Source organism: Penicillium robsamsonii, assembly GCF_028829455.1.
Source record: "Penicillium robsamsonii strain IBT 29466 chromosome Unknown utg000003l_segment0_segment0, whole genome shotgun sequence".
NCBI lineage: Eukaryota > Fungi > Ascomycota > Eurotiomycetes > Eurotiales > Aspergillaceae > Penicillium > Penicillium robsamsonii.
This window is the reverse complement of record NW_026643221.1, coordinates 2,738,403-2,764,160: the sequence shown is the minus strand read 5'-3', so window position 1 is coordinate 2,764,160 and position 25,758 is coordinate 2,738,403. Positions and strand designations below refer to the sequence as shown.

Sequence of the window (25,758 nt, the reverse complement as noted above, 5' to 3'; positions counted from 1 at the left end):
TATATGTACCTCTCCTTGCCCCTTATACAATTCGTCCTCGTCCGTTCGAAGGCGTTTTGATCCTCTCGTTGGGACTGTTTCTACACAGGTCCCGTTTCTTCCACAGCATAATAGTTATGCTGCGTCGGCGTTCCTTTTACCGGCAGGATGTGGCGCAATGGATTTCATTGTTTCTTGTTTCATGGATTTATTCTTGATTCCCAGTGCTGGGCACTCGGCACCCATTTCTTTCATTTCCCAGTGGGACTTTCTGTTTGAGGTTTTTATTGCAGTCTGGATTTCTTTTTTTTTAAAAAAAGACGCAAATGAACATGGTCCAGTTGAATTCAATGCTTGATGTCGTCTTCCGATACATGTAGGATACAGGCCGTGGCAATTTAGTAACGGAAATACACTGCAGCCAGTCATGAGTGCAGATGGATGTTGGTGCGCAGGAGCTGTAGAGACACACGATAAGAGCGATAAGGCTAATTATGGTTTTGGAGGGCAGGCTACATAACATATGTAGGTGCAGTATAGAGTAAATAGACCATTATGTTATCTTTGGATTGATGAAAGATTATATACATATTTACATTGTATAAGTATATTCCTATAGAGAATGTACCATTCATTATAGCTAAATAATAGATCTTTAACTATATGCCGGGCGGTGACGGGTTTTTGCCCGAGGTGCTCAAGTACATATCAGAATTCTGTATTTTCTTCTCTCCAAGCTGATATTTCCCCAGTCTTTATAGGATCTCGGAATCCAAACTTCTCTTCTGTCCCTCATTAGATTCTCATCTTCCTCACCCCACATCTCTCTCTTTTTTGTACCACGTTCAACTTCTTACCTCCACGCTCCCTCGAGCTCGGAATCATGGGTATGTTCTTCGTGTCCTCTCGATTACACTTTTCTTTTTGGTATCTTTGTATTACTCGTTTGTTACTCTCATCTGGTACATCCAGGTCCCCGGTCATTTCAGGCCGCCCAATCACCGTCTCTTGTCTCCCCCCAAAGGTTGAACCTTGACGCCTGATCCTTTCATCTTCCCCCGCTTCCTCTCTTTTCCCTATTTCTTCCTATCTTTTGGTTTCTTGTGATTCTCCGCTGACAGCTCATCCGCACAGCCGACGTCTATCGACCATACCAAGTAAGTTTACCGAGAACCCCGTTTTCTTTTTATATTCCCATTTCCCGCCGATTCTACAACCCATTCCCAAGGTTGCGCATGACTCTCAGGTCTATATCAATGATCGCAAGAGTGTGGTCAGTGCGGGGGTCTTTGGAAACCATGTCTGTTCAAATCAGATATCTTCCAGATCTGGAGCATCCGTGAGCTTGAAGGGGAAACACTTCCCCATCGCATTGTTTGATTCCAAAAAATAAATGCGATGTGTGCGCAAACGATGTGTGCCAGTGGCCCCAAGCTCCTACCCCGGAGGTCCTCATTGCATCTGAGACAAACACCCCCCTCAGAGCTTGTGGTCACCTGACCGAGGGACCCCGACCCCCCTCGGAGTTGCGCTATTCCACGGTAGCGACTGCCCTCTGAACACCTCTTTGGCTCCTTCCCATCTTCATTTCATCAAAATCATAATATTGCACCGCTTTCGCGACCGCCTTTCTTATCTACTTTGTTCATGTCTGACCATATCCAGCGTGAGAGGTCTCGCTCGCCCCGTCGCCGTTCTTCTCGCAGTCCTCCCCGACGCACCCGCCGTTCGTACTCCCCTCGCAGTCGCTCCCGCAGCCGTGGTGAGCGTGACGAATACCGCCGTCCCGAACGTCGTTCCCGATCCCCTTTGAGTGCTTCCGGAGCAGCTGCCCCAGGCTCTCCTTTCGGTGGACGCAGTGGATACCCCCCGCTCGATTTGAGGACCGCACCGTCGCCAAGGAGAATATGATGCAGACCGTTCGCGATTCATCCCAGCAAGACCGCCGGGTCTATGTTGGCAACCTTTCGTATGATGTCAAGTGGCATCACCTTAAGGATTTTATGAGACAGGGTGAGCAGGGTTGCACATTTGGAATGGTGATTTGTTGGAACATTTGAAGCTAACCGGGGTTGTGATTTCGTGTGTTACAGCTGGAGAAGTTCTCTTTGCCGATGTTTTGCTTCTTCCTAATGGAATGTCGAAGGTGGGCGCTTACATGTAGAGGGGCTAGTTCCTTCTATTCCCCCGATTTTCGTGGTTTGTGTAGGGTTGACGGGTGGACATTGGCTGTCCTGATATTGTAGGGATGCGGGTGAGTACTATCTTGTCTTTCAAATCGAACGCTCTTGCTGATTTTTCTACCAGGATTGTGGAATATGCAACCAGGGACCAAGCACAAAACGCCGTGAATACGCTCAGCAACCAGAGCCTGATGGGCCGTCTTGTTTACGTTCGTGAGGTATGTCTTGGCAGAACCCATGGTGTAGCGATTACATGAAACTGACTCAGTCTCCAGGACCGTGAATCCGAGCCCCGTTTCGTTGGTGGTCCCCCACGCGGTGATTTCGGCCCCGGTGCCCGAGGTGGATTCGGTGGTGGTTTCGGGGGCCCCCCAGGTGGTGCTGGTGGTGGTGGCCGTCAGATTTATGTCTCAAACGTTTGTCCCCTCTTTTTACCCCCCCGTTACGCTAAGTTCTGGCAGGCCTTGTTGACCATTCGGTGTAGCTTCCTTTCAATGTGGGCTGGCAAGACTTGAAGGATCTGTTCCGCTCAGCTGGTAAGTGCAGACCAAAAACCCCTTGGGACCTGGATTCCTACTTTTCTTGTTTAGTGTGAGTGGTGGATTGACCCGGATTCCGTATCACAGCCCAGCAGGGTGCCGTCATTCGTGCCGATGTGCACACCGACCCTACCGGACGTCCTAAGGGCTCTGGCATCGTTGCTTTTGAGTCTCCCGATGATGCGCGCAACGCCATTGCGCAGTTTAACGGATATGATTGGCAGGGTCGTCCCCTTGAAGTTCGTGAAGATCGTTTCGCTGGCGGTGGCCCTGGCTTTGGTGGTCGTGGCGGCTTTAATGGTGGCTTTGGCGGTCGTGGCGGTTTCGGCGGTCCTATGGGCGGCCGTGGAGGCTTTGCTGGTCGCGGTGGCTTTGGCGGCGGCTTCGGTGGACGTGGCGGCTTCGGTGGTCCCCCTGGTCCCCCTGGCGGCCACGGTGGTTTCCCCGGTGGATTTGACCAGGGTGCCCCTCCTGTTCCCTCGGGGCCTCCCAACCCTTTCACTGACTATGCCACTTCCAACGGCGAGAAGAGCGCTGTCATCTATGTTCGCAACGTAAGTTTTGAGAGATTTGCGATGAGCAGCGAAGAGGAATGCTAACTCGAATCCAGTTGCCCTGGTCCACTTGCAACGAAGACCTGATTGATTTGTTCTCCACCATCGGAAAGGTTGAGCGCGCTGAGATCCAGTATGAGCCAAACGGCCGCTCCCGCGGTACTGGTGTCGTTCAATTCGATAGTCCCGACACCGCTGAAACTGCAATTGGTACGTTCCACTAGATTGCAGCTGTTATACACATATACTAATATCCTTCTCCCACAGCCAAGTTCTCCGGCTACCAGTACGGTGGTCGTCCTCTGGGCATCACCTTCGTGAAGTACATGAACGCTGGTCCAGGTCCCGAAGAAATGATGGAAGGTCAAGAGCCAACCAATCTGACCCAGGACCAGATCATGTAAAGCGTTTTCGTCCTTGTTTGACCTAGTCACTTTCTTTGACAGGGGGCGTCTGGCCTTTTTTTTCGCAATTTCTTGATTCAATGATTCCCTTATTCCCATTTCAGTTTTTTCGAGGCTTCTGTCCTCGCAAAATGGGTTTCGAGTGCCCGTTTGGGCTGATCAACTGCTTCCAAAATGGAAAGAGCCTTTTTCTTCCATATCCTTTACTTGTAATCTGTGTAGTTCTTATCATCCAGAAAGTCGTCTGCTGGTGGTACCTTAGCATAGATAGCGTTGGTCTAAGGGTGCCTGGCTTTCGTGTCTAACATCGTTCGTCACGTTCCAATGATCGTTGTCGCCGTTCGTTCCTTCATGCGTTCATCTTTTCTTTTCCGCTCATTTCGGTCTCTTTCTGCCCTCGTCTCGCGTATGCTGAGTTGAACCCTGGAAGTTCAGACCCTTAGAATGGAAGAAATGGTGATTATCCTGGTTTTGTACCAACATTTGAAGCCCACTATTTGTCATGACATTCATTCATGTACATATATATGTATGCTTGTTCTGCTGTATATGGCTTTGATGTTATCTATATAATAGTGTATGGTTGAGACAGTCAACTTATATCTTTTATATGTGTGTCGGTAACCTCTAAAGCTGAGCTTTATTGTAGATTATTATAAGCGATATAAATAAAGCACCAATGTCCAGTATATCCACATAAAAACCATCAAAATATATGTAAGTCATGCATAATACTAATCTCGAATAAACATGATCCATCGGGATCTTATACTACAACGCACGGACCAATCCATCTCCAACCATCACCTTCATCTATCTCTTCTCTTCATCAATTCCCCCCAACCACATTCAAAACATGGCCTACCTCGCCCGAACTCTGCCCAAAAGGGTCCTAACCCCCTCACTGACGCAACCCATCCACCAAACCCGATCAATAAGCACAATAATCCTCCAATCCACACCAACCACCCGCACAACACAATCCAGACCCCGAAACCAACTCCGAACCCCCCTCCCTCACCGGACGTACCACTCAGCCCTCCATGCCAGGCTCCCAGACCACTCCTACACAAACTCCCAAACAGCAATCCTAACCGCGGCACTAACCCACGTCCCCACGCACGGCTTCTCCGCAACAGCACTGACCCTCGGCGCACGCGACGCCGGCTTCCTCGACGTCTCGGTGCAGCTACTCCCACGCGGGGAATTCGACCTCATCCTTTTCTGGCTTGCTAGTCGACGGGGTCTGCTACGCGGAAAGGTCGAGGAGGGCGGGTTATTCCGGCGCATTGCGGGGGAGAAAGGCAAGGATGTTCATGAGCTTTCTGTTGAGGAGAGGGTGAGGGGATTGCTTTTGGAAAGGTTGAGGATGAATGCGGAGGTTAAGGATGTTTGGCAGGATGTGAGTTTCTGTTTCTTTTCTGTTTCTTTTTTGTTTCTGTCTCTTTTCAGGGAGATGGATACAGAAGGGAGGGGATGATTGTGAGGATTTCCGCTAATGTTCCGCTAGGCTCTCGCGCAAATGTCACTACTTGCTAACATCCCCATCTCTCTTACGGAACTGCATGCCCTCGCTTCGGATATTCTTACTCTTTCTGGTGATGACGCTGTCGATGTGGCTTGGTACACGCGGCGTCTGGCGGTGTCCGCTATCTATGCCAGTGCTGAGGTCGTTATGACCCGTGACCCGACGCCGGATCTTGTGGATACGGCGGCGTTCGTGGAGCGCCGGTTTGAGGATCGGAAGGCGCTTGCTGATAAACTTACTGGCATTGGACAGTGTGCTGGATTTGGGTGGAATACTGCTATTGGGCTGGGGCGAAGCTGGGGGTTGAAGATTTGAGGTGATCCTGAATGAACATCTTGGTATAGATGACCAGCCCACAATCGGGGTTGCCGAGAGAATTTAACTGAAGCAGGCCGTGCTCGGTGAGAGGTAGATTTGTACTTTTATTCTAAATATTCTATTATTGTAAACTACTCCGTTCTTGTCAGCAAAATACTATATCTTGCTATTCTAGGATCCAGTCCTCGCTGGTGTCCTCAATATCCATTGAAAATTCCAGATTGCTCATGCAAAATAACTAGAGGCATAACCTATCATGTCCCAACCTGTTCACCCGAACAGCCGCGCTTGATGCCAAAAATAAAAACCTGAAAATGAGCCACGGGCAAAGAGTATATCTAATCATGAAAAGAAGGGGAATTAAACAGACCAAGAAGCAACACTCAATGCAAAGAAACATTCTGCACTGCCTCCTCTACACTGACAGGTGCACGGTCATCGCCAGCACCATCGGTTGGGCCATCTACCTTGTCTGCAGTGGCGTCAGACGGCGAAATCAACATTGTGGGGGACTTTGGCGAGAACGGGTCTGAAAGAGCACGGCCTTCTGGTGGCTGTTCTTGCTGAGCAAGCATGGCGGTATTTTCAGCAGCCTCAGGCCCCTTTGAAGGACTAACACTGCTGGTCCCACTCTCGACCGAGTCACTCTGTCCATGCTGGGGTTTGCCACGTCCCCAACGGCGAGTTTTTGGTGGAAGTGGAGCCTGCCCATGTCGGCCTGTTCCGGCTGCTGGGACTAGGGGTCGGGGTTGACTTGAGGAAGGTGTGATGTGGCTGGAACGACGTGGTGGCGGGAGGGCCGGGGGTGGGTTTGATACGGACCGTCGCGGCCGTGGACACGGAGGTGCAAGAGTGGAACCTGATCCGGAGTCCCGGCGATCACCGGTATGTGCCTGTGACGGCGGTGTGCTGGGGGTGAAAACGGTGGCGGGACTGACTTCGACGCCCTCAGGGATGGTGTTCCCGTCACTGCTTGTGCCGGTAGAGTACTGCTCTTCTTCATCCACGGCCAAACGGCGCCCGCGCCAGCGTCGAGATTTCGGCGGTTCTGGTTTGACCTTTGGTGGTCGGATTATTGGCGTCTCGTCATTGTGGGCGGCAGGAACTCCATCTTTGCGGCTGGGTGTGATTATGCCTGGCTTTTCGTGCTGTGCTGCAACGGCCTGAACGCTCAGTGAAGATGAGGATGCGGGCTCCAAGTTCATGCCGAGCCGGTGGATTAAGCTGTGTTTCCGACTCCCCGGTGTATTAAATGAACTATACGAGTCCGTTCGCGTTGGTGATGTTGTATCGGACGAGCTAGCAGTTGTACTTGTTCGCGAGAGTGTGCGAGAGCCGTCCAGTGGTTCGCCCATATCTATTGGTGACGCATGTTGTTCGGCTTGATCTAGAACAGTTTCAATTGTAGTTGTTGTCACTTGGGTGGGGGTGTCGTGCGTTTCTGCTGCGTCGGGCTGTTCATTATTGCGCAGCCAATCCACTGTCGCACACCGAGCGACAAGTCGACGTGTCGTTTCGTCGACCTCTTCGAAGTGCAGGATTTTCTCGTGCTCTGAGTCGCTCCCATATGAGACTTGTCCCCGAACAAGAATGCTGAGTAGCCTTCGAAGACCATCACGCTTGTAGTGCGGCGGATTTCGTAGCTGTGTATGAGCTAGAAGTGGATAAAGAACTCGCAGGTAAGTATGCCGAAGCGCGGAAGCCTCCTCAGGTAGATCAAGCAGATTCCGGATCAATATATCGACCAGAACGTGCAGATCGTTCGTGAAGAAGTATTCATATGTGCTAGGGGTGGTAAATATGAGATAGAGAAGCTTCAATGTGAGCAACTGAAGGGACGTCTCGGCTGTACGTTGTCAGTCATCGGTTTTATTGAACAGGAGGATCGCCCATTACCTTCACGGTTAATAAGAAGAATGATGTTCTCCCCAAATGTCTTATACGTCCCACCAAACGCCGATAGGACCTTGATTACCTTGTTGGTCAATTGACCAGAGGGCCGGCCGTCCGCTGGATCGTGAGCGGAGATCATGAACTGCTCGTTCAGAACCAGCTGTGCAATTCGTCAATACCATTTTAATCAAAAGCCCGAAGACAGTACTCACCAGCACCCGAATAACGGGGTAATGATACGGATCGGTAACGTCGTAAGAGAGATCTTCGATAATATCAAAGAGACATCGAACGAAATCATCATCCACGAGAACTGCACACGAGCTTCATAGTCAGCTACTAGTCCACAGAACTACCGGCAGCAGCATATATATATATTCAAAACTCACCCAGGTCTTCAATCTTGATCCTTTGTATCCTTGACATCTCATAAACAAGGTCCATCAACAAGCGATGAAGACCCGCGTCGCCATCCAGATCCGCCCTCCGCATCGCCTGTATAAGCTCGAGGAGACGCGCAAACACGCCCTCATCATTCAGCATCTGAAGCACAACTTCATTCTGTCGTCCGTCAAAGAGGATGAATGACGCAAGGAAGTGAAGGGTGTTCGGGTCATCGTCCTGCAAAAGTCCGTAGAGAATCTGTCGTCGCACGTAGTCCGCATGTGTGGCAAAGATACTCGAAGTAAACAGCTTATAGGAACAACGCGAGATATCGGTTTCCGACTGGAGATATCCATCTAGGGAAGGGCGGGTTAGTTAGTCGCAATGAAAACAAAGTTGGGGGCGGCCGTGACGCAGCTCGCCGGAGTGCGTTGTTGGGGGTAGGGACATCGCTTCTGGGAGGGGGGAAGGTCGAGGTGCCACTTACCTTTGTGTTGAGTTGTTAGACTCAGATAAGCTCGAAGGGCATCGTCGATCTGGTCTTCGGAGTCGCAGGGCTTGGAGACAATCGTTTGAAGTTCTGCGAGAATCGATCAATTGTCATGTCGCATATCTTGAAAGGAGAAAACAGAGGACTGAGAACAACATACCAGTCCAGAACTCAGTCTCCGAGACCTCAGGCTCCATTTCCCGTCAGACTGTCATACCGGTTATGTGCCGGTTTGAAGAGTTGGAGAGAGTTGAAGGGCGGGGAGGGGAATTGGGGGGAATTCAAGTCCCACTGCGGGTCAACCCTAAGGTACGCACTACGTTACTATTTCGACGGAGATGTACGTTTTATATATAGAACTTTCATTGGTATCAAAATGAAAAACACAATTATGCAACCGGGCGCAGGAATGGATGCGCTTCGGTATTCCTATAAAAAGTTAGCTGTTGGTCCGGAGTTCAATGTTGTTTACAGGCTACGTCACTTACAGAACATATTTATCCAAGTCCACGACAGTAGGGTCGCTGAACAAAAGATAGAAGTACTTCAATGTCTCAGCGAGCCAGAAAGACTCCATGGTATCCTTATGGATCGGTTTCTGGGCTGTGACATCGTGGATGGCCGCGTTGGCCAGCTCCGTTCGGGTATACTTCGAGATGGCTTGGAACATCTGCCATCCCTTGCGACGCCAGGATTCGTCGCCAGTCAAACGGTACATGATAAAGACTGACTCAATAGCCTCGGGTCGAAGGTAGTAATTCGGCGACGGGATCCTGGTCATGCCTGCCGGGAGGTGGTCTTTGCCAACTTCGGCGATGTGAGGCGAAGCGGGCGACAAAGATGAACGAGGTGCATCTCGGTTCTGCAGTTCAGCTCCATTTGGAATAGAAGTTGGGCTTGAAGCAACAGATGACGCTTCCACGTGGTTTCCTAGTCCATCGCGCTTGGCCATCACGTCGCTATCGTGGGGGTTTAATGAGCCCGGCATGGGGATGGGAACCGACCCGCTTGCAGATCCTGGCGGCGGATCGTGCGAAATCATATTCACGCGCTGTTCGTAGCTGCTCTCTCCATTGCGGAACGAATGACCTGCCTCGGGGTCTACACGCGAGTAGCGTGCCACGCCAGCCTCAAAGCGGGCTGGATCCCACTCGCAGGCCGAGCCTTTCTCGCATGGCAAGAGGCGGAAGCGCTCAGGCATCACTCCGGTTTGTGTCGACTCGTAAGCCCAAACACAACCGTCGGTGAGTTTGGCTGCGAGTTCCAGATCACCATCAATGCCGAAGGCCTTGGCTCCTATGGCGAACATGCCGCCGACGAAACATGTCAAGTGAGTGCCTTCGTATTCAAGATCGGTGGGGGTGAGCTCTGCGGTCTTTCCAGGGGTCATTGAAGAAGTCGAGGCCATGAACCGGATGTCACGTCCACCTTTAACCATAGGCTGGAAAAGAAGAGATTTGCGGGCTGCAGTGGCTGCCTTTTTATACATATTTAGGTATTGCTCGTTCAGGCCACCCAGTAGCAGGTATTCCTTGGGCAGGTATTCGTAGGTCGAGTCAGCCATTCCTCCCATGGTGTAAGCGTTATCGCGGGGTGAATTAGGAAGTCCCAAGCCGCCATTGCATTGACCTGCCGATAGAGTAATTTGCTCGCGTGCCTGAATCTCAGGTTCACCCGTGGCTGTCGTAACGTTGGCTGGTCGGGCATGTCCTTCGATGCCAGCATTTGTGTCCCGTGGGAGCAGCTTCAAATAGCTCTCAAGGTCTGTCGGTGCAGCGTAAGTTTTGTGGGTCATCGAAGTAGTGCTCGTGGTCGTACTGGCGGCATGCTCCTCGCGTGTAGGGCTACTATTTCGTGGAGACGTGTTCTTGGAATACTTGGGACATCCCTGTGCATTGACTCGTAGAGGCCACAGTCCAGGGATGCTAGTTGAATCTTGGATTTTCTCCAATTCGTTCGTGATCCGTGCAATCGCATCGTAGTATTTGTCCCGCTTGGTCAATTGAGCCAGACGGGTAAATTCCAAGGAAAGTGACCCGATTTCAGCCAGGCCAGCTCGGGAAGATGCCCGATGCGGTTTCGCGGCATACTCTCTGAGAAAATTTGGTTAGTCGTTACCCGGATGATCAGAGAGAGTTGCGGCACTGAAGACTTACGGGGCCCAGCGATAGTAAAGGTGTGGCATGCGGTTAGGTGTGTCAAAGGCACCAATGAGAACCTCAGCAAGCTCCTCTGCTTTCTCCAAAAGTATCGGGTATCGATGGTCAGAAATGTCATAGGCACCCAAAAGACCTCCAAGATAGCGGATGGTTGTCTCAAACATCGGAATATCTGCTCTTAGTGATGTTTTGAAATCAATGTTTTTGATCACATCCAAAGCCTCGGAGAATTCATCCTTCAACTGCATAATCCAGAGAGTATCAATTGAATCGACCAATGTCGCTCCCCAACCATTGAATGGGTCTTCAGACTCCTTTGACAGGGGCTTGACTTCGTCATGTCCCATTGCAATCTCCTTATAACCTTTCCAGGCATGCTTGAACTCGGCGCTGATAGCGCTAAGCCGTTGTAGACGCTCTTGCTTGTCAGAGCTAGACTCATCCTTGAACTTCGCTTGCAGCTTGGGGATTGTTTTGGACTGTTCCTTTGGCAACTTGATCACCTCCTCTGCAGGGACGGGGAACCGTTCTGGTAACTTCTTCCACTTGGCCGTTGGAACGCCAGGTTCAGGGCGCTCCGCTGCCCTTCTGCCGGTCCCTCCATGGTCAATCTCCTCCTCATTTGCACTATTGATATTATCCGTTGTAGGTGGTGACAAGCTGCCGGCGTTCTCCACCTTCGTCGGTTTGTTCACAGGTTCCTTCGCAGAGTCTTTCGGGTCATCCTCGGTGGACAGTTTTACCGGCGGAGTGTCGGTGGAAGCATCTTTGAATCGGCTAGTGCCGTCCTTTGAGCCGCTATTGGGACCCACGGGCGAGGGTATCTTCTCTGGTGGTGGGGAGGTGGTGCCGCGGTAGGGATTGGGAAGCACACGGTTTCTACTCTCCTCGATGGCGGCAACAGCGGCCGGATTTTCTGGTTTTGGTGTCGCGGGTTGATTCGAATGGGCATCGGGTGGATGAACGCCAATGGACTCTTCAACAACTGTATAGCTCCAATCGCGTGACCGCGCAAAGTGAAAGAATGTGAAGACGACAGCCGCCGCGAACACGACCAGAACTCGATATCGGCGAGCTCGAAACATCGCGAGCGATCGCCGTGTATTCGAGAAAAGAAAATAGAAAGGAAGAAGAAAGGAAGAAAACACCGAGATTAGCAAAGTTCAGATGAAATCACGAGACTCCACAAGTAAATAAGATCCACATGCTAACTAGAGCCTCCCGTTCTATTTTGGTTCTCTCAACACTTCACCTTTCTGTGTCTGTATCTTTGTATTTTGTCCAACTTTCTTTCTCCAAAGGAAGAAAGATATTTTGATGAATCTAATGAATCCCATGATCTCAACCCCCTCCCCCCAAAAAAAGCCCTGAGAACCGCGGGTTCTTGGGTCTCAAGGGCAGGGAATTACAAATTACAGCCCAGGCGCCATCTTTTTAGTGAATTAACAGGGCTGTTTCAACGCCGATCATTGGTCCCGAATTCCGAACTGTGACTGGATTGAATGCATGCAACCCGCAAGGGTCCTCAATTTGGCCTATCATCAATCGACTCTTCCGCTAGTCCATATCAAGTGCTGCCTCCGTCGCAAATGTGGTCCACAGGGCTCATCTCCCATTGGTGCTGGGAACCCCTACAGCCTGCAGCCTAGGGGATACATAACACTCCGCGTGAGTATTACAATTGCATGCCGGATATACGGAGCACAGTTTTGACCGGAAAATATACCCTATACCAGAGTATAATTATCTTGATACAGGCTTATGAATCGGCGAACATATGAATGGTGCCGGCCTGATATGGATTATCAGGGGTTAGAAGAACAAATCCACCAATAAGCTAATATCGGAGGCCAAGAGATCCAAGAGCTACAATTAGCTTTAATTAAATATATAAGCCATCTGGAGCTTAGTTCTCAGCCACCCAAAAATTCATCATTCCTATAGAATATATCTATCCTATACTCAGCTATACCCAATTGCATAGATCGATACCTTTCGATTTGTACTGCACGTCGGCAGTTGTATATATTCCAAGCGAAATACAATCCTCGTTTATTTGAGAGCTAGAGGCGAGGACCCGACATCGGAATTGATTTTGATTTTGAAATTGGGAGCACAATAGAAGGAAACACGGAGTAGGGTATTCGAATGGCCATTTCCTCTCTGTAGAGCTTTTTGGCTTGTTACATAGTATAAGTTAGCATGACCACTGCCTGCCTGTTCGCTGACAAGTCAGACCTCTCTCTCTTTCTTTGTGCTCATGAAGCATATAAGGAACTCTACGGTAGTAGGTAGATTCATCATCATTATCAACGTAGAGATAGCTTCCCTTCTAGTCTTACATTGGATATTGTCACGTAAATTTCCAAAACGCGTAGTGGGCTCGCAAACTTCCATCAGGGGGGCCACACTCAGATGGACCTCTAATAAACCCAATGCCATTTCATTCCCAGCCTCTGAAAATATCCAAACAAAGTTTTCTTGGGCACATATCCACGATAAGTTCGTTGCCATGCAGCTGCGAACGAGCCCGCAACTGGACCCGACTCCGCAAACCCAAGCATCTCAAGAGCCAACGGTGTCAACAAGGCCAGCATACCCATTGCAATCAATGTAGCGTAGACAGGATGATCGGTTGCAAAGCCAACAGCGGCGTTTTTGCTTTTGGCTGCAGCATCAGACGCAGCTTGCGCCATGTCCGCACCGGCTTTGACCGCATTCTCTAAGCCGCGGAGGATAGCCTGTGCTATGGCGTCGGACCAACCCTCGGCTGAAAGCTCTTCGCTCACTTCCTTGTGGAGTGAGTAGGGTGTGTCGGCATTGAGGATCTTGGTGACAATAGTGGAGGCAATGGACTCCGGGGATCGTGACTTTTTCGCCCTTCCGAAGATACATTCTTGGAAACAGCTGAACATCTTGTTTTAGAGTGTTTTAGAGTAACTACTGGATTGTGTATGGATATAAACGTGGCTGATCTGTGCGCAAGGTCAAAATATGAATACGCGTGAGTAATAGGGAGTAGGGTAAACAGAAGGGAAGGGAAGAGGGAAAAGAGGGGAGGGGGACATAGGTAAAGTATAATCTGGGAAAGTATGTTTAGGTGCCCAAAGCTATATGATGTGAGTGCCTGATGTAGGTGTATGCGGCTATCCTAGGCATTTCTACCTTTGTCTATAGAGCTACTAATATACTACTTAACACAAACGGCATAATAGAGCAATATAAAATGGTTCACTAGAGGAGACTGAGCTCCGCTTCAAATGGTCATATATCGTGTCTGAAACATATAAGCTATGATCTTGCCGAGCTTACTATCCTAGAAAAATGCATAGAGCAGATATCTAGATCCCCACAGTTGTTCGCCGGCCTTCGGTGTTGGCTTTCTGAAACTGCTGAATTAGCCCCAAAACACCACCCCCACCAGCGATGGCGTCAATATTTTCGCCTTCATCGGGGTCATCGTCCCTGCTGAGTGGGTTCATGCGCCAAGAATCGCCGAGGTTGCTTTCACTAGTGCCTGCACCTGCACTGGAAGTACCGGTACGAGGACCGGAATGCCGCGTTGCTGAATCACGGCCGTCTTGGGATAGCGGTTCTTCCTCGTCGTCGATGGGATCCGTAGACGGGTACTGGGAGCGTCCGAGCCGAGAGCGCTGGTGCTGCTGTGGAGTGGTCCTGGTTGCAGCGCGGAACCCAGTAGTCGAAGGCTGGTGCTGTGGGTCAAGGAGAATAGACGGGGCAGGAGAGCGGCGGTCGAATCCTCCCATTTGCCTTAGTTTAGAGGCGCCCATCAGTGATTGAGGGCCAAATGGCACACCGGAGGTCAGCCCAGTGCGTGTCTGGAGATGGTCAGGGCGATCAGGAAGAGCACCGAACTCGGCTGCAGTGGGCGAGCCGAGGGTTGGCAAGGTTGGCGGTGGATGGAATGGTCGTCGGCTGGTAGGTTGATGGTTGGTACCGTAATTGTCCAAGAAGCCATAATAGGAAGCTAGCATCTTGCCATCTTTAGTTGAGAAGTAATCGGTGCGCAAATCCTGCTTGCCAGGGTCCCGGCGCCCAGGTCCGGCTTGAGAGAGCACATTTGTGCCCTTCTTGAAGTCAAAGACGGCAAAAGAGCAGAGATAGCCTACACCATCAACGTGCACGGTGAACTCCCGGAAGAAGTCAATGAGGCGGTCACTGCACTTGGGCAAGCTGAACCACAGGACGAAAGGAGTGAAAATCATGCTCAAAATCTCCTCTAAGAAGATCACAATCTTCATTTGATAGAGGACTGCGAATTCTTTCCGCACGTCATCGCTATGCAAACGCCCCTTCCATCCGGATGGGAAGTAATGTGTAAAATCGATCAGCTCTAGGAGTGCATACTCGGGGTCAAAGACATCGGTCTCTTCGGGTGCTAGCCCTCGCGCAAAAGCCCAGACTGTGCCAAAGATACCAAGATAGAATAGAACAGTCCGATCAGGGGTAATCTCAAACCCAAGGAAGAGCTCTGGATCTATCACAGAGGCAAGGGCCAACACTGAGGCAAGAGCTCCAGAGATAAAAGCAACGAACCGTGCCACTTGAACGGTCTTATCCTTGGGAAATTGGTCAACATAGCGACTGGCAAAGGGATAAGACATGTTGATGCGACGCTCAAAGAGATGCCAAAGCTCATTGAACTCTCGAAATTTCCATTCCGCCATAGGTGTATATTGGCGAGAACCGATTTGGCCCGGATTCTTTTTGAACTCGTTGAAATACCGGAAGAAGTAGTGCATCATAAAATAGACAACAATGAAGGGCGCCACGAAAATATTCATCACACCAGCGAAAACAAAGCGTCGGCGTAAGCCATCACTCAGCGCTCTGCGATGCGTGTCCTTGAGGAATAGGGTCCGCAGTTGGCCTTGCTCATTAAAGACATAGTCCATGACACAAAGATTGAGATTCCATTCCATGGTCCGCGAAAAGAGTTGTCGATTCTTGAGGAATGGAATAGGGAGAGTGAGGTCCAAAATATCCTTGTTTACCAAGGCGATCATGTAGTTCTCCTTGCGCATCAGGCGGTTGGCAATATCGTGAGCGTCCATTCGCTGCTTTGACTGGCTGCCCATGAATCTTCGATGTTTGGCAGAAACTGCCGCTGCGGTAGATGGATTTGAGTCTCTCAACGCCATCAGTCGGCTCACGACTTCTTGCCAGGAAATCGTCTGGACCTCGCTATCTGAAACGCCAAGTAGGTAGAGATAGAAGTCATGTAGGTGTTTCAGCCTACGAATATCTAGCAGGTACTGAAAAAGTTTCCCAATCCAGAAGAAGCTGAAGAGCCACAACAAAAATGTGGACGACCCAGACATATTCGCTGTGCACTGGGGCACGAGAATATCATCCAGAGTCTTACTCCGCCGGACTCTAGGGTAATCAATGCAGTTGGTTAAAAAGGTAGAGAAACCAACGACGAATGCAAATGTCCTTTTGTACTGTCAGCCTCTCCTAAGATTCTTTGGAAAAGGTACTATCCTGAACTTACAAGAGGTTCAGCACCCGGGTCAGCAGAATGGACCAAATTCCGTTCCCTAAGAAGTATATGTAAACATCCTTTAAGAAGTTATCCAGATCCTCGACGTTTGCCCATCGCCACATTGCTTTCTTCTTGGGATCAGTATTGGCAAGACCGGGGTGTTGCCCGGTGAACCATCTCCTTATTGGATGACCGCTTTCACTGGGCGGTGGTTGAGGGGCTGCTCTGCGTGCATTCCAGCGGGCTCTGGGGGGTTGCGGGGATGGTTCAGGACTGGGGGCTCTTCGTCGATTCGAACGATCATGAGAATGGGGGGAGGAGGTAACCGTGATCTCAGATCTTCGTGATGGCCTTCTACCAACAGAGATTGTGGAACATCCTCGTCATGATCGTCAAGCTCATAGCCAAGTGACGCTTCTTGTGCCATCCACTGAGGCCGGGACGACTTGCGACGGCGGGTGCCAGAAGGAGAAGTTCGCTCTTCAGGTGCCTTGCCCGACCGTGCTTGGTCGAGCAACGCAGTACTGGGGCTGATTATTTCACTGTCCTGCGCATCCGCTAACGCGTCCTCCAGTTCCCGGTCACTAAACTGTTCCTGTTGGTCTTCTATGACCAAGCCTGCACGTTCTTCGAGATCAGAGTATTCGGACCCGGCGTCATGTTGGCGAATGGTCTCGTAGACTGATGGGGAGCCCGTCGGGGGTAGGAACCGTGATAATATGTTGGAGGACATCATTTTGTATCAGACTAAAGGCTATAGTCAGACCACTCATGGCAACAGCTTCAAAAGCCAGTGGTGGTGGTGATGAAATGCCATCCAGCGGCACTTAATGCGGAGATGGGAATCGCTATCAACAAAGCGGGCCGAATGTTATCGGGTTGGAAATGGGTGTGCCCTGCTTAGGGTGATTGTACCAAGCTTATAACAGATAAGTATGCATCTGACCTAGTCCTTGTGATAACAGTCACCAGGAACTGTGGTCATTCCCCAAACCTCTATCTATGATGACATAAAGAAGGGGGGTTCCAATCCTTGGCGCCTCAGGCACGATACTATATGTCATGTGTGTGTGATATCACGTGAATATATCCTTATCTACATTGTCCTTATCCCCATGTCAGCTCCCGACCTCAGCCTGTCAACCTCCACAAGTGGTTTTTCTGACATTACTCTCAAACTTACTACATATGTATTTATGTAAAATTCCACGCGTTAATACATACAGTCAGGCCGTATACTGATTATTTCCCGGAAGACGATATTCTGACTCTTAATAATGAGGGTCTTATTGGAAAGATTCAAAGTTCGTATAACCCTCTACTAATTAATATGGATACATAACTATGTTGTATATACTTTTGGGATTCCAAAGTCCCAGTTCCATGGATCCACTACCTATCGCTTAGAACAGTTTCCATTGAAGTATATTTAATAGTTCTTTGTTCGAGACCCTGTAACCTCACACTAAGACGATCCTTTCAAGGTTGAGGCTTTGACCTGGATAGATCCACTCCTGTAAATCCCCCACACTAGCTCCATTTTGTCAGCACAATTCCCCAGACATGGCTTCCAGGTATTTTACTATAACCCCAGAGGGATTTATGTTGACTGAGAAGAGGAAGTCCTTGGAACACCTCTGGAGCCAGCATACCAGGTGAATTTTGGCCGGAATATGAATGCGTAAATACTTTGTAGATCGTCATAAATATTTCTTTCACAGTCGAGAACATGTGGATCAGCTACTCGAGCGATCCTTGCCTTTGATCCATTGTGCTATTTAATACTACGCAAAAGTATCTTTATTTGTTCTTATCCATTGCCCCTATAATCATGTTCGGCCGAGAATGGATCCTTTTTCAAAACTCCCGACGGAAATTATTTTGCTGATTCTCGAGTACTGTTGCGACTTTACCAGCTTAGACGGTATACAACAAATATCTCCCCGAGCAGAGCAGGCATTCAACACCTCGTATAGAACTGTTGCAAAACACGTCCTGAAAAATTGTCCTCTAACCTCGGAAGGACTCTACAATGAATTTACGCTCTTAGCCTCTTTTGAGTCTACAACATTCACCCCCACAGCATTGCTAGAACAGCTCGACAGCTTGTCAGGGGGTGCCTTGCAGCCTATTTCTATTTCCGCCATCAAATCATTAGCTGCAGTGCGCCAGGCCGTAAGTACAGCGGCAAAGGTCCATCATATTGCTTGCATTTGTCTCCAGCATCTCTTCGATCGTCTCGAGAGCGCAAAACCCCGCCGCCCAATTGCTCCTGCAGCCAATCTTACAGAGCGGATGCATGGAAGACTTCCAGAACCCAATGGTGAAACATTCCATCCTGCGATATATCCACCATCATGGACCGAGTCTTATCGGACGCACCGCGGCCTCTGGAATCTAGAACTCTTCCACCACATCCATAATGCCGCATCAACACGCTGGTCATGGTCTACACATGATCTGGATTTCTTTGCTGAACAATATGTGGAATGGTGTCGGATTGAGTGGGGACTGGATGGAATCCAAACGATCTCAGAGTGCGTGGTCGATCTATGTTTCACTGAGCCAACTAGTCTCAATCATCGATTTTCATTCCTTATTGCCATTCCGTCGCCAACCGATTTGGCGCTGCGAGCATGCTGGCCGTTGCCAGTGGTCCCCACTGATACCCAAGCTGATTCGATATCGGGTCGATGTCGGTCCACGGTTAAGGGCAGAAATAATGTGCTTCATTATGGCAGTCTTCATTATGGCAGTGGAGAAAAGGGTCCTCATGAGCCTCTTTGGAAATTAGATTTTCGGGAATTTAGACGGCTTGGCATGCCTCTTTGGGACGGGTGTCGATTATAGCAGATGAAACTTAGAAACCAATCTCTCGCAGTGTGCTCTCACCGGAGGGCAGTTTGGTTGATGGAGAGCCAGATTATGATCTGATCGAACGGGCACGGTGGATTATTACATATACATGGGTTAGTTAGCAGAGGATGATTATGTGCTTGAACAGTATAGACAATAAATTTGAGCATCTTTAGATGCATTTTCGAGACCAATTAACAGTACGCAGTCGAGTCGCATCATGGATTTGTCTTACAAGACAGACTACTTCCTCCTTTACCAATAGCAGATCAATCCAATGCCATACAAGTTACTAGAGCCGTCACTCTGAAGACTAGTCTGAGTATAGGGACCTACCTATACCACGAATATGGATTGTCTCGATCTCGACGGAAGGTCATGCCAATGATCTAAATCATGCCCCGGCGACTATTCGACTGTGGATGTCAGTGGAATAATAGCCAGAAAATGATCTACAAAATTTTGTAGCAATATTCATGGTGGATTCTCCGGGAGATAGAATATCAATACGCAATCACAGCCTTCGACTTAGATCTCCCCGATGCTTCTGCTCCTAGGCGCAACTGCTCTGTAGCAACACTCGTCAGAACGGCCCATATTGAGTGGCATTCTTAGAGGAAATGAAAGGGGCAAGGTGTGGGAGTTGGGGGCGAGAAATAAATTGCATGGTGAAAGAGAGAAGAAAGTGCGTTGATCGAGCGGCGTTCTATAGATAGACAGTACAAGTGGCCAGGGACAGTGCTAAACCCGAACGAGAGCAAAGGCACAGCCGCCATCCCCAAAGGGGAAGGAATGCGGAGGAGGGCGGTCAGGGGTGACAGATCGGTCCAATGGGAGCGCGCGCGTAGTAAAATTTCAAGCTATATTAAAATTTAGAGAATCGTAGTAGAGAAAAGTAACAAGATTAAAGCATTGGAAAGTGAATCTATTATTTATCTATTGATATACGAAAATCGAATTTAGAGGGGTTGAGAATTTACTATTAATCCTTGTAATTTATTGTGCGCCACCTACTGATAGTGGGTCATGTGACCTGCAATCATCTGTGTGGTCATGTGCGGGTACCCGTAAGGAAGTAGACGACCACGGCACTTAGAATTGCTTCGTATTTGCTACTTAATATATTATAATAATTTTTTGTTAAATTGTTCAAACCTAAGTGTGCTTATATGATAGTACTCACATCCATCATCCCTCCACAGCTCAGTCTGAACTGAATCATGTGTGACTCCAGTATGTATTCCTGGCTGAGGATCTCACCACGTAGCTCCACTTTCCCGTCTTGCTTTAGTAGAAGCTGGAGACTTCTCGAATGACCACAACATTGTATAGAGTAAACCATTCTGCTCCGTCAAAGGTTCTAGGTGCGTCCTTCTCTCTGTACTTCTTCTAGCTAGCACCAGGATCTGCGCCCCGGGCACCACGTCGGGAGTTTTGCATATTGTAGAGCAGACCGGATAGAAACAATGGATGTAAATGCAACAATATAGAAGGTAGGAATAGGAGTCTTAAAAAAAATGAATTATATAGTATAATATAATATACACCAAAAAAATGGATCAAAACCTCAGAACCCTCATGACTCAAGATTAGTGGTCCCATTTCCACTAGCCCGGTAGTCCACTAGCCAGTGCGAGTCAGTAAAAAGACGCCATGCAGTTGTCTCTTCTAGAAAACCTCTCGGCAATTTACGACCACCTTCGGGAATCGGAATGGAAGGGGAAACATGCACGCTAGTGACTTGGGGAAAGCTATATGATCTTACAGGTCTCAAGTCCAGCTCAACTCTATCAGCTTAAACCTACTATTTACTTCTTCCTTTGCCCCGGTGATTGTACGATATAGACTCGGTATCTTTCGGTTAAATGCTGAAAGCCAAAAGGCTGGGATTTGAATCTACAAGTTAGGAAAATAGTCCAACCTCGCTTTGAGGATGATTTAGGATGTTATATCATATATAGAAGGTGATCCCGTGTTGCCGTGTCATCGAGGTGGCCTAAAGGGAGTATAAGATGAAGAGATATAGCCAATAGCAAAGCTACAACAAAGCTCAAAAGACTATAGGTGAAAAGGGCCCCAAAAGCGTTGCCGTTCTCATTCTTTCATTATTTTTCCCCTATACAAACTCAGCTCCGCTAATCCACTTCTCTCTCCCCTCCCCCTTCCCCTCTCTCTTCTCTTTCTCTCTGTCTTTTTTTTACGATCGTCGGATACCGTTGCAATTCCAGCTTGATTTTTCAAATTTGGGAAATATTTTTCTTTGAAGCCCTTCCCTTCATTCTGCCCCCATCCCAAAGCGGCCTACATTTGCTGGAATCCGCGAAAACACATATACCCACACAAACATCTTTCCTAGAGAGCATAGTCAAAACCTCCCCAATTTCAAAAGGGACTGATGAAGGTATGTGCGCATCTCTTTACTCCCCATACCCTATCCCACACACCCCCTCCCCTCCCCTCCCCTCCCTCCAATAATAATGATATCACGCCCTTCCCAACCAATTTCCGGGTCGCTTCTCCCAGACCACCACTGACACTGACAGCGACACTATCGCTATCGACTGGTCGGAGGATTGGACGCTCACCGTATTCGCTAGATTCTCCTGCATCTCTCAGACAAACGACGGTGACCCGCGCCCTCCTTTGTCCTGGTCTCCCATTCCCCTCTCCCGGCGCCTCGACCGAATGTGCGACCCCGATACCCAACCTCTCACCAGACTCCATGTGGTCGTATAACAATTTCCTGGACAAAAGTGACCCCCAATTATACAAGCGCAGCCGTGCCGCATACATCGGTTGCTAACAAGGTCTTCTCACCGGCTGTTTTGAGGGAGGTCGTGTTGGGCGCGATTAGGGAGTGAACCTGTGTCTCCTTTCCTTTAAATATTGACGGGTTTCATTTTTGTTTTGTGTACATCGCCTATTGAAGGGACTGTCTATAACGAAACGAGATGGAGCCCGAGAATTCGAACGCGTTCAAGCGGAGCTCGATGCACCAAGCGTTATACAGTCGTCCAGTGGAACGGCGTGCAAGCAAGAAGTCTTCATCTAGGGATCGGCATGGTATGGTCTATCCCGACAGTTTCCGAGAAACTACCATTCGAACTGTGACGCCAGAGTCGCACTCCCCCGCCAACCATTCTCCTTTATCCGAACCGGAGCACCTTACGGGCGCTTTGTCTTCACCTCGAAACACTGTGCTATCACAGCCAATCGAGCCTGAACGTCGTCGGGATTTCAACAAACACTCATTTGGAGCAGGCGAAGAAGATCGTCCGGTGGAAGCAAGGAGTCAACGGGCGCGATCGCGGACAACGGCGGCTGAGGAGCAACGCAACGACATCACCCCCAGCGCCTTCAAAACTCGAACGCGGGTTGGGTCAATTAACACGGCTAGTCCGCCTCAACCAAAGTTGCCCGAAGACCCGTCATCTTCCATCGGGTTTCCGTCAATTGAGACCCCAAAATACAGCAGCCATACTGTCCCTCGCCCTCGACTGACCAGAGCTGCCGGTCTGTTTGCCGGTGGAGCACTGAATCGAGATTCATTTGCCTCACCCCTCTCGAGTACGGAAGCCGCAAAGATCCTGCAGTTGATGAAAACTACATGTGGTAGAATGCATGGAATCCTATCCTTTCGAACAACCTCGACCACTGCCTGGACATCCGGATACTGCGCTATCAACGTCGCTACCGGGAGTCTCATTTATCAAGCCAAGGGAGAGCCGGCATTGGCCAAAACATTAATTCCCGATCTACGTGGTTGTCGAGTTCGGACATTGTGGGACTCTGACCTCCAAGCCACCTATTTGAGTGTTCACACATTTACATCTGGGCTTGGGATACAACTACGACCTCACGTAAACGAAACATTCGATTCCTGGCTTGCCGCTCTACTGTGTTGGCAACCAATTCGACCTAAGGGTGTTCAGAACAAGATGACAAAACCTCAAGAGGTTGTGATTGGAGACCGGCGGATCCCTGAGCGTCGACGCAACTCGGAAAGCACAGTACAAAAGGATGCAACTATCATTAAGGTTGGCAAGATGCTTCTATGGGACAAGCCGTCTGCTTCCGGTGCAATGCTGGTGTCCGGACGCCGAGTGTCGACGTACAGACAGACAAGGGCTCTTTCTTCCTCGTGGCAAAAGGTGAGCTGCACACTACAAGAGAATGGCTTTTTCAAGCTCTACACGGAGTCCGACGTGGCCCTCCTGGCATGTGTGCAGTTGTCTCAATTATCGCGCTGCGCTATTCAGCAGCTGGACTCCTCGGTGTTGGATGATGAATTTTGCATTGCCATCTATCCTCAATATACGGCACATCCGGTACCCGATTCAAACGTGCGGCCTATATACCTCGCTCTTGAAAGCCGTGTTCTCTTTGAGGTGTGGTTTGTGCTTTTGCGCGCATTCACAATCCCGGAGCTCTATGGTCCTGTGTCTCAGGGAGAGGATCCTAATAAAATTCCGGACGCCGAGGCCACCGAACCACCCTTGACCAAAGACATGTTCCGAATCGAGCGATTCTTAAACTTGAAAATTGTAGAGGCGAAGCTATTTCGCGCCAAAGAGGAGGACACCCCCCGAAGCCGAAAGGCATCAAGATCACATGGCCAGCCTGCTCCAACCTCAAAGGTCAGCGACTACTACACAGAGGTGCACCTAGATGGGGAAATTCGTGGCAAGACTGCTGTCAAGTATCGCACCATGAATCCTTTCTGGCGAGAAGATTTCCTCTTCACTGATCTGCCACCAGTGCTATCGCAAGCCTCTATCCTCGTCAAAACTCTCAATCCGACACAGAGAGACTGGACACTCATCTCCCATGGAACATACGCACCCAACCAAGACGTGAGTGCTGTGAACATGCTGGATGAGATTGAAATTTCTGCAAATGATATCATCTTCGGACGGGTAGACCTGCGACTTGAAGAATTAGATGCCGGCGTGGATATAGAAAAGTGGTGGCCTATCCTGGATAACCAAGATCAGGCAATTGGCGAGATGTTTATGAAGGCCCGGATGGAGGAAACCGTCGTCTTGATGTCCGACGAGTACGCAGAGATGTCGGAACTTCTTCACTCCTTCACCAATGGTCTCACAATAAACATGGCACAACTGATGTCATCGGAATTAAATCATCTGGCCGAGATGCTTCTGAACATTTATCAGGTCTCGGGGTCCACGGTGGAATGGATCTCAGCCTTGGTTGAAGATGAAATCGACGGGGTGCACAAAGAATCCACCACCAACCGGTTGAGGTATACAACGAGAATTCATTCGAACAACTCACAGGAGACTGGCCAAGAGCGCGAGGTCCTTGTCAGAGACATGGGAAGGACGGCCACTGTGGAGGCTAACCTCCTGTTCCGTGGAAACTCGCTTCTAACCAAGGCCCTCGATCTTCACATGCGACGTCTGGGCAAGCAGTATTTGGAGGAAACTATCGCGGAACGACTACGTGATATTGATGACAGCGATCCGGAATGCGAAGTCGATCCATCTCGAGTTCCACGCCACGAGGATCTTGAACGTAACTGGCGAAACCTCACAGCTCTTACGACAAGCATGTGGAAATCCATTGCAGGTTCTGCATCGAGGTGTCCCCCAGAACTGCGACGCATCTTCCGGCATGTCAGGGCGTGTGCAGACGATCGCTATGGTGACTTCCTCCGCTCTGTGACATACAGTAGTGTTTCTGGCTTCCTGTTCTTACGCTTCTTCTGCCCGGCTATTCTGAACCCGAAGCTTTTTGGGCTCTTGAAAGGTATGGAACTACGCTCGTACCCTGATTTTTCTTTTGCTAACCACCTCCAGATCACCCTCGTCCTCGTGCACAGCGTACTTTGACTCTCATTGCCAAAGCATTGCAGGGTCTGGCCAATATGACAACATTCGGCAACAAAGAACCTTGGATGGAACCGATGAACAAATTCCTCGTCGGTCATCGCTCGGAATTCAAAGACTTTGTTGACTCCGTTTGTGCGATACCTGCCGATCGACCAGTGCCTATCGTCACACCCTCCTACACCACCCCTATCCAAATCCTTGGGCGGTTGCCCCCAACATCGCGTGAGGGATTCCCTAGTCTTCCATTCCTCATCGACTATGCTCGCTCCTTCGCGAACTTGATACGTGTCTGGCTTGATGTCTCCCCAGAACGACTCAACGAATTGACCGAGTTAGACGTCACCCTTTCTAAGTTCCAGAAAGAAGCCCTTCGCCTGCGGGCGCGCACCGAGGAGTGTCTCAGACGAGCCGAGCAAGCAGAGCGGCCAAGTGGAAACCTTGAGATCAAATGGGAAGCACTGGTGGATTCGATGGAGCGAGCCGTAACCTTCTACGATGAAAGCTCAAGCAAACCTAGCACCCCGGCGCCAGAAACGTCAGCTGGTACTACACCGGCCCCCAGTAACCACCGCAATTCGACTGGCTACTTTGGTACACGCCCTGCGATTCCCCGTCGGTCCACTGATCACGCTCCCGATGCCGAGGATGACACCCCTCCAAGCTCGTCATCAGCGACCTGGGACCAAAGCCGCATTCCATTTGCCATCCCACGATGGTCTGACCCACGCGACAGCACCGGAAGCTCGAAGAACTCCTCGACGTACTCGCTCGAGTACTCCGAGTCCTCCAAGGCGCGCAGGGCGAGCGTCACGAAAGAGTCCTCGAGCAAGTACCGCTTCTTCGACTTTGTCCCTGCCCCCTCCCGACGCAAGGCCAAGGAACGTGACCAGACTCAAAACCACTCGCACGAAGATCTACGCAATGAATCTTAATGCACCAATGTCCATGCAATCTCCTTTCATCCTTACACGTTTTTGACTTTGTTCTTTCTCGTCTACCTCTTTCCCATGTGCTCATGATTTCAACGTTCCTCTTTTCTCCCTACTTCTCCCTCTACTCCCATTTTTCTATCTTGCCTCGTCGAGTTTCGTTCTGCTTGATCATCTATATGTC

At 49.7% G+C, this 25,758-nt stretch overlaps 9 protein-coding genes across 9 annotated transcripts; 5 read left to right on the top strand and 4 right to left on the bottom strand.

The window, feature by feature from the left end:
- Positions 1-862: 862 nt before the first annotated feature.
- On the top strand, positions 863-1,890 carry N7447_005767 (Nucleotide-binding alpha-beta plait; the record flags this gene model as incomplete). The annotated part of the gene is made up of 3 exons (XM_057230029.1): positions 863-866; positions 1,114-1,136; positions 1,645-1,890. 3 exons carry the CDS (start codon positions 863-865, stop codon positions 1,888-1,890), a joined length of 273 nt encoding a protein of 90 aa, XP_057085119.1.
- A 92-nt stretch (positions 1,891-1,982) lies between these two features.
- N7447_005766 (RNA-binding family protein) lies at positions 1,983-3,659 on the top strand (the record flags this gene model as incomplete). Its single annotated transcript, XM_057230028.1, has 9 exons — positions 1,983-1,992; positions 2,073-2,125; positions 2,226-2,233; positions 2,287-2,380; positions 2,438-2,578; positions 2,647-2,698; positions 2,789-3,255; positions 3,312-3,465; positions 3,523-3,659. The coding sequence occupies 9 exons, from the start codon at positions 1,983-1,985 to the stop codon at positions 3,657-3,659; spliced, it is 1,116 nt and encodes a 371-aa protein (XP_057085118.1).
- An 856-nt stretch (positions 3,660-4,515) lies between these two features.
- N7447_005765 (uncharacterized protein) lies at positions 4,516-5,502 on the top strand (the record flags this gene model as incomplete). Its single annotated transcript, XM_057230027.1, has 2 exons — positions 4,516-5,061; positions 5,170-5,502. The coding sequence occupies 2 exons, from the start codon at positions 4,516-4,518 to the stop codon at positions 5,500-5,502; spliced, it is 879 nt and encodes a 292-aa protein (XP_057085117.1).
- A 386-nt stretch (positions 5,503-5,888) lies between these two features.
- Positions 5,889-8,469, bottom strand: N7447_005764 (DUF2013 domain-containing protein; the record flags this gene model as incomplete). Its single annotated transcript, XM_057230026.1, has 6 exons — positions 5,889-7,351; positions 7,402-7,558; positions 7,611-7,711; positions 7,788-8,138; positions 8,270-8,362; positions 8,433-8,469. The coding sequence occupies 6 exons, from the start codon at positions 8,467-8,469 to the stop codon at positions 5,889-5,891; spliced, it is 2,202 nt and encodes a 733-aa protein (XP_057085116.1).
- A 192-nt stretch (positions 8,470-8,661) lies between these two features.
- Positions 8,662-11,516, bottom strand: N7447_005763 (class I alpha-mannosidase 1A; the record flags this gene model as incomplete). Its single annotated transcript, XM_057230025.1, has 3 exons — positions 8,662-8,701; positions 8,761-10,365; positions 10,429-11,516. The coding sequence occupies 3 exons, from the start codon at positions 11,514-11,516 to the stop codon at positions 8,662-8,664; spliced, it is 2,733 nt and encodes a 910-aa protein (XP_057085115.1).
- A 1,338-nt stretch (positions 11,517-12,854) lies between these two features.
- Positions 12,855-13,346, bottom strand: N7447_005762 (uncharacterized protein; the record flags this gene model as incomplete). The annotated part of the gene is made up of 1 exon (XM_057230024.1): positions 12,855-13,346. One exon carries the CDS (start codon positions 13,344-13,346, stop codon positions 12,855-12,857), a length of 492 nt encoding a protein of 163 aa, XP_057085114.1.
- A 426-nt stretch (positions 13,347-13,772) lies between these two features.
- On the bottom strand, positions 13,773-16,673 carry atgI (autophagy protein ATG9; the record flags this gene model as incomplete). Its single annotated transcript, XM_057230023.1, has 3 exons — positions 13,773-15,888; positions 15,947-16,065; positions 16,131-16,673. 3 exons carry the CDS (start codon positions 16,671-16,673, stop codon positions 13,773-13,775), a joined length of 2,778 nt encoding a protein of 925 aa, XP_057085113.1.
- Positions 16,674-21,188: 4,515 nt separating this feature from the next.
- N7447_005760 (uncharacterized protein) lies at positions 21,189-21,529 on the top strand (the record flags this gene model as incomplete). The annotated part of the gene is made up of 2 exons (XM_057230022.1): positions 21,189-21,194; positions 21,317-21,529. 2 exons carry the CDS (start codon positions 21,189-21,191, stop codon positions 21,527-21,529), a joined length of 219 nt encoding a protein of 72 aa, XP_057085112.1.
- A 215-nt stretch (positions 21,530-21,744) lies between these two features.
- Positions 21,745-25,577, top strand: N7447_005759 (GTPase-activating protein BUD2; the record flags this gene model as incomplete). Its single annotated transcript, XM_057230021.1, has 2 exons — positions 21,745-24,562; positions 24,613-25,577. 2 exons carry the CDS (start codon positions 21,745-21,747, stop codon positions 25,575-25,577), a joined length of 3,783 nt encoding a protein of 1,260 aa, XP_057085111.1.
- Positions 25,578-25,758: the final 181 nt, after the last annotated feature.